Source organism: Pocillopora damicornis, chromosome 4, assembly GCF_964200805.1.
Source record: "Pocillopora damicornis chromosome 4, jaPocDami1.2, whole genome shotgun sequence".
Taxonomy (NCBI): domain Eukaryota; kingdom Metazoa; phylum Cnidaria; class Anthozoa; order Scleractinia; family Pocilloporidae; genus Pocillopora; species Pocillopora damicornis.
In genome coordinates this window covers 5,997,867-6,019,672 of record NC_142673.1, presented here as the reverse complement: position 1 = coordinate 6,019,672, position 21,806 = coordinate 5,997,867, and the positions used below count along the sequence as shown (strand labels likewise).

Genomic DNA, 21,806 nt, shown 5'->3' with positions numbered 1-21,806 from the left:
TAGCAACTGAATCGAGTTTGACTCTTTTATTTATTGCTCGTATTTTGCACTTAGTCAAGAAACAAATAAATTTCTGTGAGTTATAGAGGTATCAAATGAAAAATGATAGGAAATGCTTTGTCGTCATACGACTTTATTTTGCCCAAAATTGGCGACTTTTTGTTCCCCGACCGGAAACGCCTAGTATCTCGTATTAGCTGAGGACAATGAAAAGGATGCTACAAAGATTACAGGAATTAGTTGTAATGACACGCCCAGGCGTACAGAATCGATTGAAGAACTGAAACAAAAGTAATAAAATGATGATATTTATCAATTTACGTTTTCTATTATTACATCAATATTTTACATTCCGACACAATTTCATAAACGGCGGTAGCGCGGAGACTGCAAAAAAAAATGAAAGATCAAACAAAATCCCGTATCCGTGTTCTGATTCCTGTGGTTTAAATTATTCTGGGCACGTTGTAAACCAAGCCACAACGAAAGTTCCTGAATCTAGAAATGTTGGGGCACCTGTGTAACTGTAGACATTCGTCAGCGGTGTTTCTTATCACAACAGATGCTAATTAAAGATGGCGGATGTAGGAGCGATCGTGCGATCTGACCAGGAACAGGAGGTATAAAACTGTAAACAGTCCAATACGCTTAAATCTTCATTTTTTAATTCAACCCTTTCAAAATATGACTTGCTTTCCTTGCTGTCTAACGCAGGCGATAGCCGTTTTCTTGAGAGAGGTCAACAAGGATTGCGCCGAAAATGGCTTGAGTCCTGTCGGAACATCTACTGCTCTTATGTTCTTAATGGCTAGAAAATTTAATGCCGAACGAGCTGTGATCCTATACAGACGATATCAGGTAAGGAAAATATAACAGCAGCTAAGGATTTTCCAATTTGTCTGCCTTAGATAAAGTGTGATTTCCAAAAACGTGAACTTTTTCATTAATCCCATACACTTTAACACACTTCCATATTCTGTTCTTAATCGCCGCCGAATTTTTCCAGCTGTCTCGGACAACCGAAAAACAGCTGTTTGTGAAATACCGCACCTAGCTTTTAGTGCTAACTAATTATAATAACAGGTTCAGGTTCAATAAATGCTGCGTGTTAACTTCTTTTTGTACATGTTTTAATTATACCTAATATCTGTGTGCTCAATTGCGAACGATTTTACTGGTATATTTTTCAGATGACAATAATGAAAGAACCACAGTTGAAAAATAATCCCCCAAGGAATGTAATTAATTCTTTGTACTTGACTCTTTTAGGAGGATTACTTATGTACATGAATTAATCTGTTTAAAAAAAATATTGGCTTGCCCATAATAATCATGGTCAGTAACTTGAATTTGACCGTTGATAAAATTTGCCATAGTTAAAGTCATTATGAACGACTCAGGTATTTAAGCTGCAAGAGTTTTTCAGTTTCAATCATTTTTACTCGGATCCAAACAAGTAAAAGTTTGACCTTTAACAGGCAGATATTTGTAGGTAATGATGTTCTTTTATGTTTTTGTAGTAATTCCATTTTCAGCAATTTGTCAATCATAATATATTGCCAGTGATGTAAAAATAATCATGTGGTTCCTTGATATTACATATCTTGAAGCTGATTGCTTTCCATGCCCTGGTAGATTTATTTCAGGGTTTCTTGCTTTTGCACAATTCTGCTTGAACTTAAAAAAAATTATCTTTTGCCTCTATTCAACACTAAATTGAAAAAAGAAACCCCCTGAATTCCAACTATACTCCTAAGGAATATAAAATATATTTGAAGTTGCTTTCACTTCTGCTTGACCTTAAAAAAATTTACCTTAAATTACTCCTATTCAGCACTAATTGGAAAGAAAGATCCCTCTGAAACTGTACCCCTAATGAATATAAAATATATCTGAAGTTGCTTTCACAAAGTGGCTTGCAAAAAAATTTCTTCCTTAATTTTCAAGTTTATATGCCAGCAGCTACAAGATTTTTGTATGTTTGGAACTAAAAGTTAAACAGGTCCAGTTCAGAGTTACCCTATATAGTACATTTTTACTTCCCTCTTGAGAAAAAAAGAGAAAACTTAACATTAATCTGTTTAATCTGTTGATTTGGAACACCTCCATCTTTTGTCAAACATTCTGCAAATGTGATCACTATTCTTCTGTTCATGTGCCCAAAATTTTGAATTGTTACCTCATATATGATACCAAGGAGATGAACACATCTATGCTCTTAAACAATATGTTCAGGTCATTATTTAAAATGTCCTGGATTTTTTGCCTTTTCTTTCTTTTGTTTGATTTAACCCTTCAACTCCCATGAGTGACCTAGTCAGAATTTCTCCTTACAATACCAATACAGTATCAACCAGATAAGTAATGAGAATAAAGAAAATTATCAATTTGGGGATAACTAGTTGATCCAATACTTAATTCTCTGAACTAACATTATAAGAATTGTATGGTTGATTAAGGAGAATGACAAATTTGATCTGGGAGTTGAAGGGTTAATGAAAATAAAGGCATGATGATGTAAGAAAAATGTGACATTTATGGCAATGATAGCAGCAACAAAGTGTGAAATTAGGATGTCAGTGTAGAGCATTATTTTTAATTTTCATTTTGTTGGGTAATTAGTGCTGTGCTTTTTTAAGTGGTGAAACTAATTTTTCAGAGTCAGTTATGGGTTACCTTTCAATAATTTGAGATTGACACGGCACACACAGGATCAGCAATTCTCATCAGCCATGACTTAAACTGTGTACTTTGGATTTTACTTTCATAGTATGAACGTCAATTATATCGTTTACAAGAATTGGCTCCATATGATCAACCTCTGAGCTCTGAACTTCTTGGTGGGAAGTTTACAGTTTTGGTGAGTGACTTGACATGTTTGTAGTCATCTATTTGTTCTGGTGTTAAGTGTAATGCAGTAGGTAAGAGTCTGTTATTTACAATGAGTATTGTGGGTAAGGAATTGCTCCGGAATTTGGGTACATAATTTTTAATTTTTTTAATTAAAAAGGAAATTTACAAAGTTGCCATGGGAACATTTTATTTCACCCTAAGGTGTTCTTCAGATTGCGAAGTCTTTTAATTGAGCTGTTTAAGAAGCTGTGAGTGCATTAAAGGGGGCAAGTTTCTAAAGAAACTGTGATGCTGCATCAGTGGGAGAGTATAACAGGGTAATTTGGTATTATCAACTGAATTGAAAGTGTAAATTGGTCACGGTAAATAGTTTCAAAGCTGACGTTTAGAGCATTAGCTTTCATCAAGTAAATGGAAGGTCCCTGTTAGCCCCTCTGACAAAGGGCTAATGCCCAAAATGTCAGCTTAGAAGCTCTCTATGGTGTCCAATTTATGTTATCAAGTAATTAATTACCCTTTTATGAGTGCAGTAGCCCATGAAGCCAATACGAGGGTATCCTGGTGACAAGGATCATTGCTCTTATTACAGAGGGGAAGCTTAATTAAGTCTTCTGCAGGTTACCCTGAGCTTTTCATCAGCTTTCCCTGGTAATCTGCAGATATCCAATTCCATTTATGCTCATGGCTGGAGAGAGCCACTGTGACAGTCAAAGTATTTTGCTAAATGACTAAACCTTTTAACTCTCAGAAGTGATTAACAAGTAACTTCTCCCTACAATATTCATTCATTATCCGGCAAACAGGTAATGGTATCACTCAAATGCATCAGGTAGAAGTTCTTGTCTTGATCTAACACCAAATTCTTGTAACTTGTTTACAAGGAAATGTGTAACAGCTAGAGGGGTGAATTTACAATCAGATCTTGGAAGTTAAAGGGTTCACACAAGTTTTAAACTAAAAAAAAAAAAGCTCTTTCCAGCATAATGACTGGAAATATATGAAAATCATATAATTATGTGCACTGTGGTGAAGAAATGAGATATAGACAATCCTTGCAGCTATGAACACTACTAAACTAGTAGTTGAAATGAGACTTGAAAAAAAGATTCAGGCCCATACGGGATTTGAAGCCATGATCTTTGCGATACTAGTGCAGCGCTCTACCAACTGAGCTAACAAGCCAACTGGGAGCTGGTCATAATGCTGGATCTAAATAAACCTTCTAAGTGGTAAATAATGACTGGAAATTATGAAAATCATATATGTGCACTGCGAGAAGAAATGAGATATGAGTGATCCTGACAGCTATGAACACTACTTAACTAGTAGTTGAAATGAATCCTGAAAAAAAAAAATTCAGGCCTGTACGAGATTTGAATCCATGACCTCTGTGATACTGGTGCAGCGCTCTACCAACTGAGCAACAAGCCAACTGGGAGCGGTCATAATGTTGGATCCAAATAAACCTTCCAAGTGGTGAATAATGACTGGAAATATATGAAAATCACATATGTGCACTGCATAGTTAGTTAACATTCCAGCATGTTAACTAACTACTAATCCATAGAGGTCACTTGCATGCGAGACCTTTACTAAACAATAAAATAATTCTTACTCCTGCCTATTTAGGAAAGTCGTGATGCAGGAGGAGCAGCAATAGCAGTGTTTACTGCCAGCAAGCACTTTCCAGCAGCAACATCTCACAGGACAGTTATACAGGGAATTGCATTTCAGCTGGATGAGTGTTTGAAAAGGTACAAAATATGTCAACATACACTGCAGTTCTCTTTATTCTGTGAGTATGATTACTTGAATGTAATAAGACATGAATATTTGGGTTTGTGGGTATATCTGGCCCTTTTTCAATTTTACTTAGTGCTTTGGTTTAAAATGTAATGAGATACCAGCTTGCCTTCTGGTAAACTTGGTTGTCCCTTCATGCAGTATATTACCTCATCTTGTGATGTATCTGAATGTCTGACCACTAGACATTAAAGTTGTGTGGGTTATCTATTCACTAGGCCTTTTGCATTTTTTTTGTATTTTCCAGTTACGAAACTCGAAAGAATGGGTTGGTTCTGCTGTACGACATGACAGGATCAGGCTATCATAATTTTGATTATGGTCTCGCTCGAAAAGTCATGGATCTACTGAAGGTAACCTTGCACTTGATTAAATGTTACAGTCGGCATTTTGAAATACTTACATGCATGTGCACCATCTTGTACACGACTGTTTGTTTTATGCCAACAGAATCTTTGATTCTTTCAAGCTTTAGTGACCTTGTTTCAAGAAGTATGTTCATTTTTCATGTCTCCACTCCTCAGGGCAGTACTTGGCCCTCTGTGACAGCCAGCTGCATGAATGATAGATTACATTTTAGATATAACAACTAATTGTGTGCAATGAACATGGTTTGTTTTCTGCATGAGTCTACAATTTAATACTCATTGCAGGCAGCCTCCATGTTTGTCTCCTTTTCTTCTAAGATGGCAATTTTGCAGATTAAAGCCAATAATTTCAAAGGCAAACATTTCCTTATTTTACTACACCACCCAAAGTGTTGATCAGAAACTACATGAAGCTTTTGTCCTTTTCAGGGTAGTTATCCAGCCAGACTCAAGAATGTGTTTATTATCTCCCCTCCGCTTTGGTTTAAGGCTGTGTTATCCTTTTTCATGAACTTTCTCCAAGAAAGACTGAAGGAAAGGATTGAGGTAGTTCCAAGGGAAGTATTACCACAGAGACTTCCAGAATCTTCGATCCCTGAAAGCTTGGGTGGATCCCTGAAAGTGGATCATTTAGCTTGGTTGAACAAGTGCTTGGAATCATACTCCCAGACATGTCAAGAAAAGGGTGGTTTAAATGGGGCAGCAAAAAACTTTGAAAGACCTGATGGAACTGTGTCAAACAAATTTGGTGCTCTAACATTTGATCAAGAAGCAGGGCTGGGAAGTGAAGGTTCTCTCACTGTAATGGAATTTATTGAACACATGATGAAGCAACAAAGGAGAGGAATCAATTTACAGTTTTTTAATTTAAAGACCAACACAGCATCTGGAAGTTTTCAGTCTACAAGGTAAGGATTCATGTAGGTCTTGTTAATGTTGTTATTTGTGGGAATCTCTTAACAAACAAGGACTACAAGAACCATCATTGAAAGCATTTAAGTTAGAGGAATTTTGTCCATCATGGAAAATGTAGCTTTGATTTTTCAAGGGCATCATTTGTAATCAGAGAGGCTCATCTGTACAGAGCAAATTCCATTTTCCACTGCCTGAATTGACCAGGAGGATTACCCTGCGATCCAGAGTCCATCACACTAACTTTAAGCCAGGGTGTTTGCCACAAACAATCGCCATTGATATAGTTGATCCTAGTTGCCATCTTCAACTTTCTTATTGCCTCTTTGATTATTTGTCTGCTGTAACCAACTATTGTTTGAGGGGGTAAGTGATCTAAATTATAAGCAATCCTCACAGCTATGAACACTACTAAACAAGTAGTTGAAATAAGACCTGAAAAAAAAAAAAAAAATCCAGGCACGTATGGGATTTGAACCCATGACCTCTGCGATACCAGTGCAGTGCTCTACCAATTAAGCTAACAAGCCAACTGGGAGCTGGTCACCATGTGGGATCCAAATAAACCTTCCAAAAAAATTGTAGTTGTTTCAGAAAAAAAAAATAGAAGAGTTATTTGATTTAATATGACATGACTTACTGTACTTCTGACTATGTTGCTTCTCTTTAGAATGAGCAGTGTATGTCTAATAATTTATTTTGGAGTTTTAATATGCAACATTCTCCGACAACAAAGGAGAAAGCAGCAAACCTTTATCTTGACTAACTTGAGACTATGTATTTTGCAGAAATAAAGGTGTTACAGCTTGCAACAGACTGCAGAACATGAGTTGCCAAACTGGTTACTGTGGCACCAAATTTGCAATGTTGGAGAAGTTAATAACTATATTTTTGAATGCATTATTTGCAGATTGCCAGAGAATGTGAAGAAAAACAGATACACAGATGTCTTGTGTCTGGAAGAAACAAGGGTAAAGCTGTCCAATTTGGATGGACAAACGGCAAGTTTATCATAATATACAGCCTTTGAAATAAATAAATTGTTTCCATTAAAAAGTACATTATACCTATGCCACTGAGCATATTACTTTTTAACAAAATTATCTCTACGGACAAAAATTAATTCTCTTTTAAAAGTGGCAGATATATCACTCATACACCCCTGCAGCTGACTTGTGACATGTTAGACCTTGTTCCAGGCTCTCAGTCAGTTGTGGCAAGAAAAAAAGAGGCCATGTGAAAAATTATGTTGCTTCACAAAATAAGCAGAAGAGAAAAGAATGATACAAAGTGTGGTTTTTTTGAAAACTGAAACCACAATTAGATCAGCTTGTTTGCCATTCTTCTGGCACATCTTCATCTACTAGGAGTTTAATACAGGCAGATGTAATGGAGTGTAGCTTTTCTTTTTTCCATCTCTTGAAAATCTAGGTTTGTAAGGTAAACCCATTAACTCCTAAGATATCATCAGTAATTCTCCTTACTTTCTGCCAAATGATTCTCATTATGTTAGTTTGGAGAATTTGGTATCAGATCAATTAGTAATCCCATAATTGATATTTTTCTTTATTCTCATCATTTGTCTGCATGATATTGTATAGATATAGTAAGGAGAAATTCTGTCTCGGTCACTCATGGGAGTAAACGGGTTTAAGTTATTTCTGCAATTATTTTCTAGACATCAAATTACATACATGCAAACTTTATGGATGGATACAAGCAAGCACGGGCATATATTGCCACTCAAGGTTAGGGTGAATTTGCAATAGAGACAGTGGAGCCCATCTAGAGTGCGTTGTTATAGTAAGAGTGGGTTGAATTGCAGAATGTTATGTACGTACAATTATAAGTAAACAAATTTACATGTGAACTTTTATCCAGGGATTTTTTATGGTAAAAAATTGAAAATAGTGAAGCGGAAGTTTTTCATGATTTTTGTTTTGCCCTACAGTAGTCCCTATTCAGTCTGCGTGCATGCATCTTCATATTTGCCTTCATTAGAAATTATTAACTGTCCTGAATAATTACTACTCTTTAGGGCCCTTGCCCCACACCAAAGGTGATTTCTGGCAAATGGCTTGGGAACAACAGGTTTATGTCATTGTCATGATAACAAGGTAAGCATTTTTTTTTTCTGATAGCTCTTTTAGTTAAAAGAAAAGCTAAAGTTTGTTTCGTTTCATCCCTGACATATGTGAAGGATTAGGATGATGAAGTTTTTGACAAGTGAACAACAGAGATAACTTTACGGTTTTTGGACGTATCATTCGCTTGTTGCTCTACTAAGTTAATGATGTATACGTTTTGAGGTTGAGTGGTAAAAGTGGGAATGATTTTATTCCTTTAGATGAAAAGCTATCTAGACCTTGAATAACAAATGCAAATGTATTGTGTTAAATGAGAAGTCAAACCAGTTAATCCAGATGTCACACCAGTTTATCCAGATTTCAAACCAGTTGACATAGATGCCACACTAATTAACCAGATATCAAACCAGTTAATCCAGATGCCACACCAGTTTATCCAGATGTCACGCCAGTTAATCCAGATGTCACACCAGTTTACCAGATATTAAACCCCCTAATCCAGATTTCAAATCAGTTATACCAGATATTAATTCAGTTCATCTAACATCAAGCACACGTCATTGGCATGGCGTCCCATTTCGTTTGGTTTCATCTCTTTTTTATCTACCCTGGATGAAGGCAAAGCATTCTCAATCTCATTGTAAGTCTCCACTGCTATGAGTCATTGCCAGCAGTTACCATTTAATTACTGAGTGACTCATTAAAAAGTGAAATCTGTTATTCCAGGTGCATTGAAAGGAGTCGTAGGAAGTGTATTCAATATTGGCCCGAAAATAATGAAACACAGGAGTTTGCAAATGTTGATGTGTCCCATGAAGAAACTTTGGAATTTGAGGATCATGTAGAAAGAGTTTTCTGGATGAAACACAAAAGGGTGAGAGATTTATATTATATATAATAGCTGGAAGAAGACTGAGAAGGTGTCTTAAATCTTCTAGGCTTTTGTGGAAGAGTTTGACTCCAGATTATCAAGTTATCAATTGCATGATTGCTTGATTTCAATTGATTCTGCTTCAAGGAGCGATGTGGTTTGTGTAGACGACTCGCGGCGCCCTCTTAATCGATCACAAACGGAAATTAAACAAATTGATATTTGTTTACTTGCTTTTTCCTCTCTTAAGAGAATTTAGGTAAATTAACTTGGAGATTTCGTTGTTTCCATGTCTTGTTGATCGTGTTCTGAATCACAATGGTGAATAGTCTTCTTTCCATTTCATGTTTCCGACTCGCTCAAGGCGCGCAGTGCATGTTCCTTTATTCGCATCTTCTCCATTTTTCCATCCAAACAAGTAGTCTAAGACATATTCGCTGATCGTTTTAGTGGAAAACTTATTTTTACTATACAGTAACCCTCTTGCTCCCAAAGATTTGCTGTATAGTTCTCTTTTCTAGCAGTTATAGTGATACAATTTCTTGTGAAGTTATACGGAAAGTTTAAGGATTTGGGCTAATGTAGCACAAATTCACTGATCGTTTTAATAAATGGAAAACTTATTTTTACAACATATTAACCATGCAGTCACTCTCTAGTTCCCAAAGATCCGCTGCGCAACTCTTCTTCCTAGCTGTCATACAATGTCTTGTGAAGTTGTACGGAGAGTTTGGGAATTTGGTCTGAATATTGTTTACCCTATCACATGTTTGTTCCTGAATGTATCGATAATTTTTGGAGAGGTTAATTTTTGAACCCGGTAGGTAGGATTAATACATCTTTGCTCACATCGTAGTCAGGAGAGAAACGAAGACTAGTCCACTTCCAAATGACCTCTTGGCCAGATTTTGGAGTGCCGTCGTCTGCTGAGTCATGCTTACATATTGTTGGTCTGGTCCGGGAGGCACAAAATGATGCAGTGCAAGCATTAGGGTCGCAGTGGAAGGGACACCCAAGAGGCCCTCCAATTATAGTGCACTGCAGTGCAGGCATTGGTCGCACTGGGACCTTCTGCACTATTGAAGTGAATGTGGCTCGTTTGGCAGATGTGGGAAAATGTGAGGTATTTAACACAGTGAAAACTTTAAGAACTCAGAGGGCGCACACTATTCAGACACCTGAACAGTACGAGTTTTGTCATTTGGCCATATTGGAGCATGCGCTGAACATGGCAAGCACAACGCAAGATGAGAAGGAAGCAATCACAGACTTCTTGGGAGGGTGGAAAATGCAACGAAAAAACTCCAGTGACACGGATTGAGCCTAGTGTACTACACAAAAGATAGTGATTGGTATAAGGTTAGGCCTAAGTGATCCTTGAGTTTTAACGAAGTATTCCTCTCTCTCTCCCTCTCTCTGTTAGGGATTAGTGATAATCTGTAAAAATTAAAAAGCCTGGAAAGCCTCCAAATTTTAGTGAAGCTAGCGTCCTTTATTACTTCGCAGAAAGATTTGAAAATCGAGGGGAAAAATACTAACAGCATACTCTTTCACTAAAAGATGGTGATTTACCAATCTGGCAATATTTAGGCATTGGAGTCCTCGTGTATTCACGTGCACGCTAATCACTCGGGAAATGGTGAGAATGAAGGCTGCGCAGTACAATTCTTTATCCTTTAGCGCTACCGTCTGGTTTACCAGAACCGTATTATCTCTAAAACCCGTTTTTTTCTTTTCTTTTTTCTTTTTTTTGTTAACAGAGAACGTTTTAAACTCTATGATGTATCTGTATTGCTCATAATGTGGAGAGGAATCTGAAAACATTGTATATAGATTTCATTTACCGTTAATCACCAACATCCTCATGGAGGCAACATCCCTTGAATAAAGGGCCATCCTAATTTATGCTAAATTTGTATTAAAAAACAGGGCTGTTTAAAGCACCAACTTGAATTTGTAGAATACGAATGATATTTATTGCTTTTTTGGAGAAATGGAATTTCACATGCGACATTTTACTGTTTTAAAAATAACTAATATTGTCTACAATTTCCAACTGTATTGGGATGAAATGCAGAGCTCAAATTAAACCCCGTTCACACTGGCAAAACATGTGTAGTCAAACCGGGTTTAACAGAATTAAAATCAGAAACAGGAAAAGTTTTCCACAGGTTTCATCTATTCACTAACATGTATTTTTAATATGTTAAATTGGAAGTCAACAAACATCAGTTGAAGCAGCTACGAAGAAAACTTTTTAACCGTGTTAACCTAAACGGCTTAAAGACATGTTTTAAAGCTTTACTGCGAATGAGGTATAAGTACCTTTAGCAACTGTTGTTTGGTATGTCACGCACTACTCGTCCTTCTGGGAGAGGCTGTGTTGCGTGACATCCTACAGAACAGCTTTTAAGAAAACTTTTTTATAAGTTTATGATGAAACAATTTATTTGTTACGATATGTGTAACAATTATCTTTTTTTGTAAATATCCTAAATTCAAGAACATTACTCAGTTAACGTTTGCAATTAAATCACATGATTCCGTTATGGAATACTAAAAAATATTTCAAAGTCATTATCCTTAAGGAAATTATGGTATCTGAGTAATTAATTTTTAACGTTTTTGTGAATAATATTTAGTTGACATTGCTGTTACAAAAAGAGTCAATTCTAAAAATTTTAAAGACATTTTAGTTTTGTAGAAGTTGTATCCTAGTTATCGAGGTATATAACTTTAGAATCAGTTGTATTTTTTAAATGACTGTGTTAAAAAAGGACAAAGTTGTCTTGTCAATAAAGATTTCCTTACTAGGTAAAATTTTTTGTTTGTGGTTGAGTAGAATTGGCTGCCACAGAGAACTGGTTCCTAAGGGTGACTCGCCTGCAGTGGGTGGTAGTGCATGATGACTCGGCGTTCGAACGTCTGCGCATATGCGATGGCGTACTTTCAGGTTGTCGAGTTAAAAAAAAAAAAAGGGGAAGTAATCAGAATACTCGCAAAAGTCGTAATTTAAGTAAGCCTCGTGTTCAAATATTCTCGAATTTCCCTTTTCTCTACTTTTTTTCCTTTAATAGAATTTTATGTGCTATGGCACAGCAGTTGCTTTTTAAATTTTCCCTTTGAAAGTTCCCGCTGGTATGAGGCGCGAGGCCGGCGCAAATTGATCCACTTGCACATGCCTGACTTCTGGCAACTGTTGAGGGGGTAAGTTTCTAAAGAAACTGTGGTGCCGCGTCGGTGGGAGAGTATAACAGGATAATTTGGTGATATCAACTGGGTTGAAAACGTAAATTGGCCACCGTTAAGAGTTTAAAGGCTGACGTTTCGAGCGCTAGCCCTTCATCAGAGGGATTGGCAACTGTGTCGGGGATAAGCAAAGTAGCATACGCGCGTAAAACAACGCGTTTGTAGCTCTCCCCCTTTATCGCGAGTTTCTACTCTCCGGGAGCCTGGACCAGCTTGTTCCGAGATCGTCAGGGTCCGCTGACAACCCTAGCCGCCATTTAACGCTTATCTTTCCTTCGTTCGTCTTAACTGACGGAGAATCAAGAAAAACTAACGTAAGTGAAAATTTAGTTTACGTCTAAGATGCATTGGAATGCGGAGACTTATTACGTCATAATGACTGGACATTTTTATTTTAAAGATGATGTGCTTTATTTTTAATTTAGCTCGGATCAGCAAGTTCCAGTCGTTCAAAAGGTTCGTTTCTCAATCCACAGGATAAGACGTTATTTTCGAAGTGTAAGAAGTATTGAAAAATGAGCGGTTTTCGTTTTGTAATCAGTAGTTTGCGTGGAACTTGGTGCAGTCGTGAGCTGAAAGTGCGAACACATTATTACCATACCGTCACCTAGATCAACTCTGGAAATGACGCTTTTAACGGACTTTGTGGCAACGTAAATGTATTAATGTACGTGGAACACTGAAGGTTGTAGCAAGAGGGTGGTTAAAGGTTATTTAGCCCAAATTGTTACGCGATAAGTGAGTTTTACGTGAATTTGTGACCTGTAAATACTTTTTAAGTACACGTGACGCATTAATTTTTCTAAAGTACGTGTGTGAAACGGGATCAGGACCCCAAACTCCCAAACTCCCCCGTCTTTTCTACCTTCTGGTAAATTATCTTGTTCCATTTTTTACAATGTCACTTTAATCACAAGGGTAATAATTTCGGCCTGTTTTACCTTGACCGACGTCACAGCTTGGAGACAAGCTTTCGAAATTGAAAAACACAGCAGGAGCCCATTATTAATGGGCCCCTGACACAGCCATTAAACGCCGTACACTTACGTTGCTTACATAGAGACATTGTGAAGAATCAAATCACTGATAGAATGAAAACAATCCCGATACTAGTCACTTGTAAGGCTCAGAGGGTTTAGCTCTCTAAGGAATAAAATGTGGTTATAAGAGTATTTCTTTAACCTTGCAAATCCTTGGTCGCGGTAGTCATTTGACAAACATTTTAGGGTTCAGTAATGTACCTAAGCTACATCTCATCTCATTGATGATGGAACAAAAATTTAGTTTTAATCAGCTCTGTCGAAAGTCGACATTCGTTCGGTAATTTGGCAGCCGTTGGTTTACCATGTTTGGTCTTTACACGCAACAGTTTCTCTCTTAGAATGCGTTGCGTGGCCAGACCAGACAAGGCTGCGAAAGAGACCGCAGGAGATAGACATTCTCGAATTCGTAACGATCTGTTCACGGAATGTCGAAGTCACAGCATGGAATTTTTAGTGCCTCTATCCTTTTAAAGGACAGCCAGCTCTATGTTGCTATGTGAGGATTATGTATCAACTTAAATTATCGATTAAAATTATATGGCCTTTTTAAAGTTGAGACAATTTAGTAGCAATTTGAGTTACGAAGAAACTGCAACAGACAGCGGGGGATTGTTCATTGTTGGTTTCCCCAAATTAGTAAGGGATTTGTTCCCTGGCTAGACGGTTTTTGACACTTTAATAAAGTTTCTATTCTATTCTATTCTATTCTATTCAAGCCTTTCAAAATAATCGACCTGAAATCACGTTACATTGTACCCTTGCATACACCCTTACACGCTTCGGTATCGCGCGAGTGGCCGGCTGCGTTGAAAGTGTACCACGCATCACTTCTCCGCCTTGTTAGCGGTGACCGGTCCGAGGGTCCCCAATCGATTATGAGAAGTTCAGGTCCGTACGATGTACTTTTAATTTTAATTTATCGAAGTCCTCTTAGACGTTTTACACGGTTCATTTTAGAATGATGCAGAAGCAATATCTACGCAAACAGCAAAATATAGTAAAATGTAGTGTGCTGCCCACGTGAATGTAAACCAATGCTAGTTAAATCCAAACATGTACTTTGGATTTTCAAAATTACAACCCCAAAAGTTTGTTTATCTCAGGAAAGCACTTCGAGTTAAATTTTTAGCCTTGAAAAAGAATATTGTTAGATCATTCGCTCTTACGAAGGGCTAATGCTCGAAACGTCAGCTTTGTAACTCTTAACAATGGCCAATTCACGTTGTCAACTCAGTTGATAATACTGAATCACCCTGTACAGTCTGATATGCTTGCCTTAAAAAATTTTATGGATGATGTGTTCTTATCGACGACGAGAGAAATCAATCGATTGGCAATATTCTTTGACAAACGACTTATTTTTAGTCGCAAAGGATGACCTTTCAGCGCGCATGGTGGACCAGAAGACAAAAGTCAATGAACCGCGGCTGAGTACGTGTTAAACCTGCACGTGCGTAATCGCGTGCACGCCATTGATATGTAAATCATGTTCTAAAAGGCGTAAAAGATGCCACTAACGGACAGATTATGTTACTTCCGACAAACTTACATCATTGAAATTTCGGTTGCTAACATCTGCAACCAAGAATTTTTCCCTGTAAATTTTTAAAATCAATTTAATAAAATCAAACGGGCACTTTGCACGTTGATGATGTAATGTGCGTGCAGGCTTTAACGCTTGCACAACAGTACTACTAAAATAATGGGACAGAAATGTTATGAAACAACTGGTTCAGACGTCAATTACGTGTTCATCAAGATACTTAAGAGAAATTAACGGTATCAAAGTGACGAGTAAGTTTCTCGAGGAGCAGCCGATTGCGACTGGATCATGTTCCAGCTGCTTCATATCTCGATGAACCAGCGTTAATGTATCGACCATTCTATTACCTGAAGATATATCAAGAAATAATACGTACACATCGACCAGAGCGAGTAAACAATACTGTCTCTTCACGTGCAGAGTATCACGTGAATACTTGGTCGCATGAGAGAAAACGTGAGCATGACGAAGATTGTCATACATTCTGGTGTACTTCGCCAGTAACTGACTCTACTTTACAGCTCCTTACAACTACTAAGACGGAGTAGACAGAGTTTAAAGTGAACATAGTTATTTATTTAGCAAATAATTTCTTCAATTTTACAGCAAATATAGCAAAATTCATTTTGGCACAGCACCATAAATATCCGGCCATAGCGTAAATGCAACGATTTATATAATTTAAACTACTATCAACACTTCTTTCTACACCGAATTGACAAATTTAAGCTTCTCATCAATCTAAGCGTAGCGTCGACATTTTAATTCACAATGTAACGTTCACATAGGATGTGACCTTATATGTTTGACAAAAAATAATATTTTCCCAAAGAAAATTCCCTGAACAGCTCAGGCATAATCTACAAGAGCTCTTTGGTAAATTTTTCATGTTCGCTCATACCCCCCCACATCCCGAATAAATTAAATTATGATACATCTGTCTTTTCTTGTTAATAGCCATAATTGTTAGCATAATTTCATCAAGGGCCAAGCTTGAGTAAGGATGATTTCTTTTTGTTTCCAGGCAAATTGCAATTTAATCAATATTATTTTTTTTCTTTCTTTCTCTTTTTTCTTACAAATGACAATTGTCAAAAAAATTAAATAATATGAAATTATGTTTATGAAACCTTAAAACCATTGAAGAATTTAAAAAATGAGAGAGAGTAAAAACAGAAAGTTACCATCAACACACACAAAAAAATTGAACTGTCCTTCACTAACTATTTTACGAAATTGCTTAAAAATGAACACCAATAAATAAAATTACAGTTTCAAGAGCATACACAAAAGAAACCCTTGGGCACAACCTAACTGTTTAAAACTATTACTTTAAATAGGGCAAAATGCAATAACGGATACTTTTTAAAATACAATTAGTGGTAAATTAAGCCATGAATGGCAAAGTACTTGAAGGAAACACTGACAAAGAAATAAAGATTAAATCAAATTACATACAGGAAAATCCAATTAGTTTCCCAATTTTTTTTCCTTTTTTAAGATTTTAGCTTCTAATAAAAACCAGACAACACAACACTTTCCAATGAACAAACACTCACTTTTCAACACAACGACCCTTTCCACTAAACCAAGGCAAAGCACCATAGCAAGTTTCAAGGTACAAAAACTCAATAGTGACCATTTAAAAATAACACAATCCAAATGGTCCATTAAAAACGTTTTTCTTACATGTAAAGTTCACATTTTCCTTCAAAGCACCCTTGCCAAACATACCATCTAAAATGGATGAAGGCATGTTGGCATGATGAAACTCAAAGAGTTTTGCCTGATCTTTAGGATCAACAGTGTCATTTAAGGACATTTGGATTTTGTAAGCAGCAGCCAAAGTTTCAAGTCCTTCTTTGCAAGTTTCCAATCCCAAACGCTCCGACACATCAATGCAGGTTTTGCACTGGTCCAGCAAAGGGGCTTCTGGCTCCTGCATAATGTCCTTTAAAGATAATATGTCACTTCCAGTATCTTGATTTGCCAAAACAACTTCTTTAACAACAACATCTGGAACAGAGCTTTCAAAAGAGCCACTACTTTCAAATGAAGAACACTCTTCTAAAATCCAGCTTTTCAATGTGCCCTCTTCAAAGTCTCCAACTTCATCCTCAATGTGCAATGGCTCGAAACAGATAGGTTCATCTGAAGGGAATGAGTACTGATGAAGATAAGGATGTGCAAGGGCTTCTTCTGCAGTCATTCTTTTATCTGGGTTGAACTTCAGCATTTTCACCAGCAGATCAAGAGCTGCAAATAATAACAAGAGGCAAATGTTGAGTGCTGACATTACTTCAAGAAAATGTGGTGGTTATTTGTTAATTATGTTATGATGTTACTACATACTCACCATTACATCTATGCCAACAATGTTATATAAGGCAAAGAGATGTTAGAGTCTCTCAGAGACAAATCAGTGATTTCCCCCCTAAGCAAACTTATGAAATACATAAATTCATGCATGTGTGAATTTTGTTTGCTAAGAACTAGAGGAAGCTTAGAAAAAATTAGCATATCAGGTTCTGGGTATCAATATTTACAGCTTGGTTTCCAGGGATATGAAGAATTTCGCTTCTTCATGTGTGTTTTTTGTTTGTATACCGAAACTTTACTAGTTCCCTTTCAGCGCCTGATTCTGGGCATGTAAATCGTTAGGTATTGCTAGAATGCTTAACATTTAGGTTATTTCCAGTTCTTTATTATTAGTCAGCTAATCACACAGAACATTCCATCGGGTTCAGTATGTGGTTTAAGAATATTAATAACTGCATGGTTTTCGGTTTCGCTAATAAATCGCCAGAAAACTAACATGGCATCGATTCACCATCCCACTACTTTTGAATACTTCACATGTAGAATTCACTCGAACAGATGAAAACAGAAATCATCAAGAGAACAGGAAAAGATGAATTGCTTTGCCACCCGCGACTGCACTGAAACGTAAACAATATTTTGTCTAATGGTGTGATTTTTGCCGATCTGTTGCGCCACTAGAAAGTCACAAAAAAGGGGGAAAAATCTCGAATGTTTCTTGTAAATGGACCCGATAGTCGATTTTTACTCCAAAACATAACAGGCGAGAGGGGATATCACGGCCGTTCACTGACAATTATTATCATGGTTAAATTTAGCAATATTTCCTGACTCTCGAAATTTTTCAAGAGTACCACCCAATATTCGAGCATTTTCATTTCGTAGATTCTGACCCACATCCATTCCGAAAGACTAAATTGAACTCGTAAAAATTTAGACAGTATAAAAAGACAACTTCACCCTGCAGATACACCCTAGATACCTGTAAAAATTTTTTCTTTGTTTGTATTTTATTTTCGAATTCATGAAATATTCATAGGGTGTCAAAGTACAATTCTGAAGCGAGCATTACAAGCGAAATATCAGAAAGAATTCTTGAATAGAAAGAGGAAGGCTCAGAAAAAACGGGTTTGCTCCATTATAAATACACGAAAAAAATTACGGCGACAGCGCATAAGAAGGCGAAAATCATAGAAAAACAAATTTAAGTTACGTAAGTATAATTGACCATCGCGCAAGTATGCAAATTAATTTCAATGTTTACATGGTTCGAACCGACAACAAAACCGGCCTTACCTTGGATGTCAATGTGAGGAAACTTGCTTCCCAAAGCAGATCCTTGCCCCTGAGTCCTTTTCATAGCCGTTCTTTCTGGCAAATGTGGTTTAAGGGCTATCCATTCTTCCTCCGTAAGGCAAACAGAGTCCAAAATTTGCTCCATTTGATCGATTTCGTGCCTCCCTTCGAACAGGGGTTTGCCCAGTAACATCTCAGCAAAAACGCAACCCGCGGCCCACATATCTACCGAACTGTCATAAGTCGATGCGTTCAACAGCAGTTCAGGCGATTTATACCACAAGGTCGAGACGCTGTGAGTTAGATGGCCGCAGTGTGAGTAAGCCGGATCGAGAATTCGTGATCGTCCGAAGTCGCCTATTCTCAGGAGTAACGTTTCGGAGTCAACTAGCAAATTACTTGGTTTCACGTCACGATGAACTACGTTCGCGGAGTGGATGTATTTCAGTCCTCGTAACAGTTGATATAAAAATAATTTCACATAGTCTTCTCGTAGTTTTCCCTTACTTTGTAAGATTTGATGTAGGTCAGAATCAATCAAGTCTTCTACAAGATAAAGTTCGGTCGCCCCTCTAAAATGTTCGTCCGTGCCGTCCAGGAACGGCATGCCTTCTGAGTCCACCACTTTTAATAACTTCACCACATTCTCGTGTTCTAAAGTCTTCAAAGCCTTCACTTCTCTGAGAGCTGCTCTACAATTCATTCGATCTCGAAGAATAAGTCTTTTAAGAGCAACCCGTTGGTCGGTTTCCACATCGATGGCGGAATAAACTGCGCCGCTTCCACCGGTTCCCACAAGCTTCATGTTCGTGAAAGCAGAGCCAAGAAAATCCGAGTTTGTTTCTTTAGACATTGTGAGTGTCTTTGTGAAGTCGATATGTTCCCTAGGACTCCTAGGAAAAAGTGAGCCACTGCTATAAAGGTAGAAACATTTCAAAGGCCCTTCACGACCTACTCCCGTGGTAGCGCTAAAAATTTTTCTGAGACAATCGTTCGAACAAGTTATTAACCGGCGTACGCTCCCACGAGAACATCTGATTGGTTCTTATGTTGAATAATATAGGACGTGGACTGTGATTGGTCAAGAGTCTGTTAGTTTTCCAGCTGACGTTCACATGCATCGCATGAGGCGCATGACTAGGTCGCTCTTACATCAGCCGTGTGTTTCACATTTCGTAAAACATTCCCTTGTTACATAACTTATAGAACACAAGCACTCTCATCTTTATCGATACTGGTCAGTCTTCGATTCTGTGAATATCTTTTTTATTTTCAGTAAAACAGTTAGCAAATATTTCACGAATTACGATAAAGTGATTTGGATCCACACGCAACAGGAAACACGCAAACGCTTTTTTCGCCAAGGTCATTGCATCGTCAGAGTAGATTGTCCTTCCGGTTCTCACAACTTAACTGAAGTATGAGAGTTAACTACCAAACGTGACTTTTTCCTTCTTTCATTTTCAGTTTTGACGAGGGTCACGATCTATGCGGGGAAACTTTCTAGATAAAACGAAAGAAGGAAGACTTTCGAAAACTGCGCATGATTGGGGCTTGAAAAATTTGAAGGAAGTGGGAGTGAGAGGGAAATTAAATTTAACAGATGACGTTCGTAGTTTAAGTACTTCTGGTTTTGCTTAAAGTCTCTGATGTCAAAGGGTAGGATGGTGACAGTCAAACGAATACGATTACAACATTGAAACAATCACCTGCCTGCCACAGCGCCTACGATGTTAGTATAAATAAATATAATTTTGCGTATTGATTCTAAAAAAAGAAAATTAATAATGGAGAGAAAAATTCATGAGTAGAGCTGTCAAATTTACACGGAATAACTTCTTATCGTTGAAACTAGGCAGCTGGCTTCACAAGAAATGAGAAAATATCGCAAAAATTTATGAGATGCTCAGATAATTAAGATTTTATGCCGAGAGCTTAGTTGCCTTTGGGAAAGGTGAAGAATATTTTAATTTCGCAAAACCCCAGGAATAGCTGTTGAAAACCACAAACTTAATTTGACAGAAGTGGGTCTCTACGAAACTTCCGTAAATCAAGAGTGAAATTGCGTACTGTGAGGTCTGTGAACAATTTTTAAAAATAAAATATTCAACTTAAAGAATATTGTATATTTCGCTTGGACCATATTTCGAAATGAATATACATCACAAATAAAATGGTAGATCTGCCAAGGTTTTCCTTTTATTTATTTTTTTTGCCCATTATTTATCTCATTTTGAATTTTTGACGGATAGGAACTTCCATATTTTTCCGGCAAAACAACTTCATAAGACATGTAGGAGGACTGAGGTAACAACTAAAAATGACTCATGAATATGGCGACCTCCGCTATTGCTTCTAACCGGGCTTCGTGCCAGCTTTAAATATTTTTAGCGTCTACTAATGCAAAAACAGCAGAAAATATATGTTAACCGGGTGAAAGTTCAACACAAATATCAGCCTCAGGAAAAATTTTTTTGCTTTTTCTGCCTCTATATACCGAGCAGAGGTAAATTTTGCTAATCAGTCCGTCAAGCAAAATCTACAACCAAAAATATTTTAAGTTTTTTTTCTTCAGGAAAGCGGCTGTACTCATGATGAAGTCAGTTGGGGGAAAATTCCACCATAGTTTGATAGTGCCGCAAAAAAAATTGTCCTCATCGATAACGACGCAAAATTTGCCTAAAACATGGTATAGGAGGTAGAAGTGCACTCAGTAAGAACGTCTCTTATTAAATGCACACAAAAATTTTTATTATTCTTGCCAGAATTTCATGAAATTGTCAGAATAGTAATCTTTTTACAGTCTCCGTGTTCAAACAAGTGTCTCAATTTTTAGAAGTGCAGGTTAAAGATCACATGATAACAATTTTTCGAACTTTGCATTAAAGCTGTACTTATACTGGCGACAGCTTGGATCAAATTGCGCCACAGATTTATAACATAGCACATTAATATCAAGGGTCGACGTCTTTAAGAGCTTTGGAGTGTCTGTCGATATTTCTGTATTTGATGTTGAGGGCTACCTGACTACAATACGTCATAAATGGACGGATATAGAACTTGGCACCTCGCTAAAATATATTGCCAAATATTATGGATAGTTGTACAATTTTTTCTCACACATACCCAGATATTAAAGTAGTGGAAAATTAATTCTTTTTATTGTCCACTCAAAAAAAAAAAAAAAAACCACGGTCGTCTTAAGCTTTGAAGTATTCAGTGTACTTGCATCCGGCCCTCGGCAGGATTTGTTTTCGTTTCGGCTTCTGAAACTATATCTTCATCGTTAAAAATATTTATTTTTAAACTGATTCGCTGGCCTGGCACACAATTCTACATGCCTTTTTTTTAGAGGTTATGAAGTCGTTCATCTTTGAAATATTGGAAGTGTTGTGTGTTAAGAAACGGTCATTTGAATCAAAGAGTCAACAGGAGACAGAAAAAACACTTTAAAAGTCATTT

At 37.2% G+C, this 21,806-nt stretch overlaps 2 protein-coding genes across 2 annotated transcripts; one reads left to right on the top strand and one right to left on the bottom strand.

Moving 5' to 3' along the window:
• Positions 1 to 462: 462 nt before the first annotated feature.
• LOC113675720 (tyrosine-protein phosphatase non-receptor type 9) lies at positions 463 to 11,714 on the top strand. The gene is made up of 12 exons (XM_027192314.2): positions 463 to 620; positions 715 to 858; positions 2,771 to 2,860; positions 4,483 to 4,607; positions 4,904 to 5,009; positions 5,454 to 5,932; positions 6,847 to 6,937; positions 7,615 to 7,684; positions 7,975 to 8,053; positions 8,750 to 8,897; positions 9,751 to 10,253; positions 10,655 to 11,714. The coding sequence occupies exons 1-11, from the start codon at positions 576 to 578 to the stop codon at positions 10,213 to 10,215; spliced, it is 1,842 nt and encodes a 613-aa protein (XP_027048115.2). The 5' UTR covers positions 463 to 575; the 3' UTR covers positions 10,216 to 10,253; positions 10,655 to 11,714.
• A 3,569-nt stretch (positions 11,715 to 15,283) lies between these two features.
• On the bottom strand, positions 15,284 to 19,847 carry LOC113675714 (mitogen-activated protein kinase 4). Its single transcript, XM_027192307.2, has 2 exons — positions 18,345 to 19,847; positions 15,284 to 16,985 (listed from the first exon to the last, which is right to left on the bottom strand). Exons 1-2 carry the CDS (start codon positions 19,195 to 19,197, stop codon positions 16,372 to 16,374), a joined length of 1,467 nt encoding a protein of 488 aa, XP_027048108.2. The 5' UTR covers positions 19,198 to 19,847; the 3' UTR covers positions 15,284 to 16,371.
• Positions 19,848 to 21,806: the final 1,959 nt, after the last annotated feature.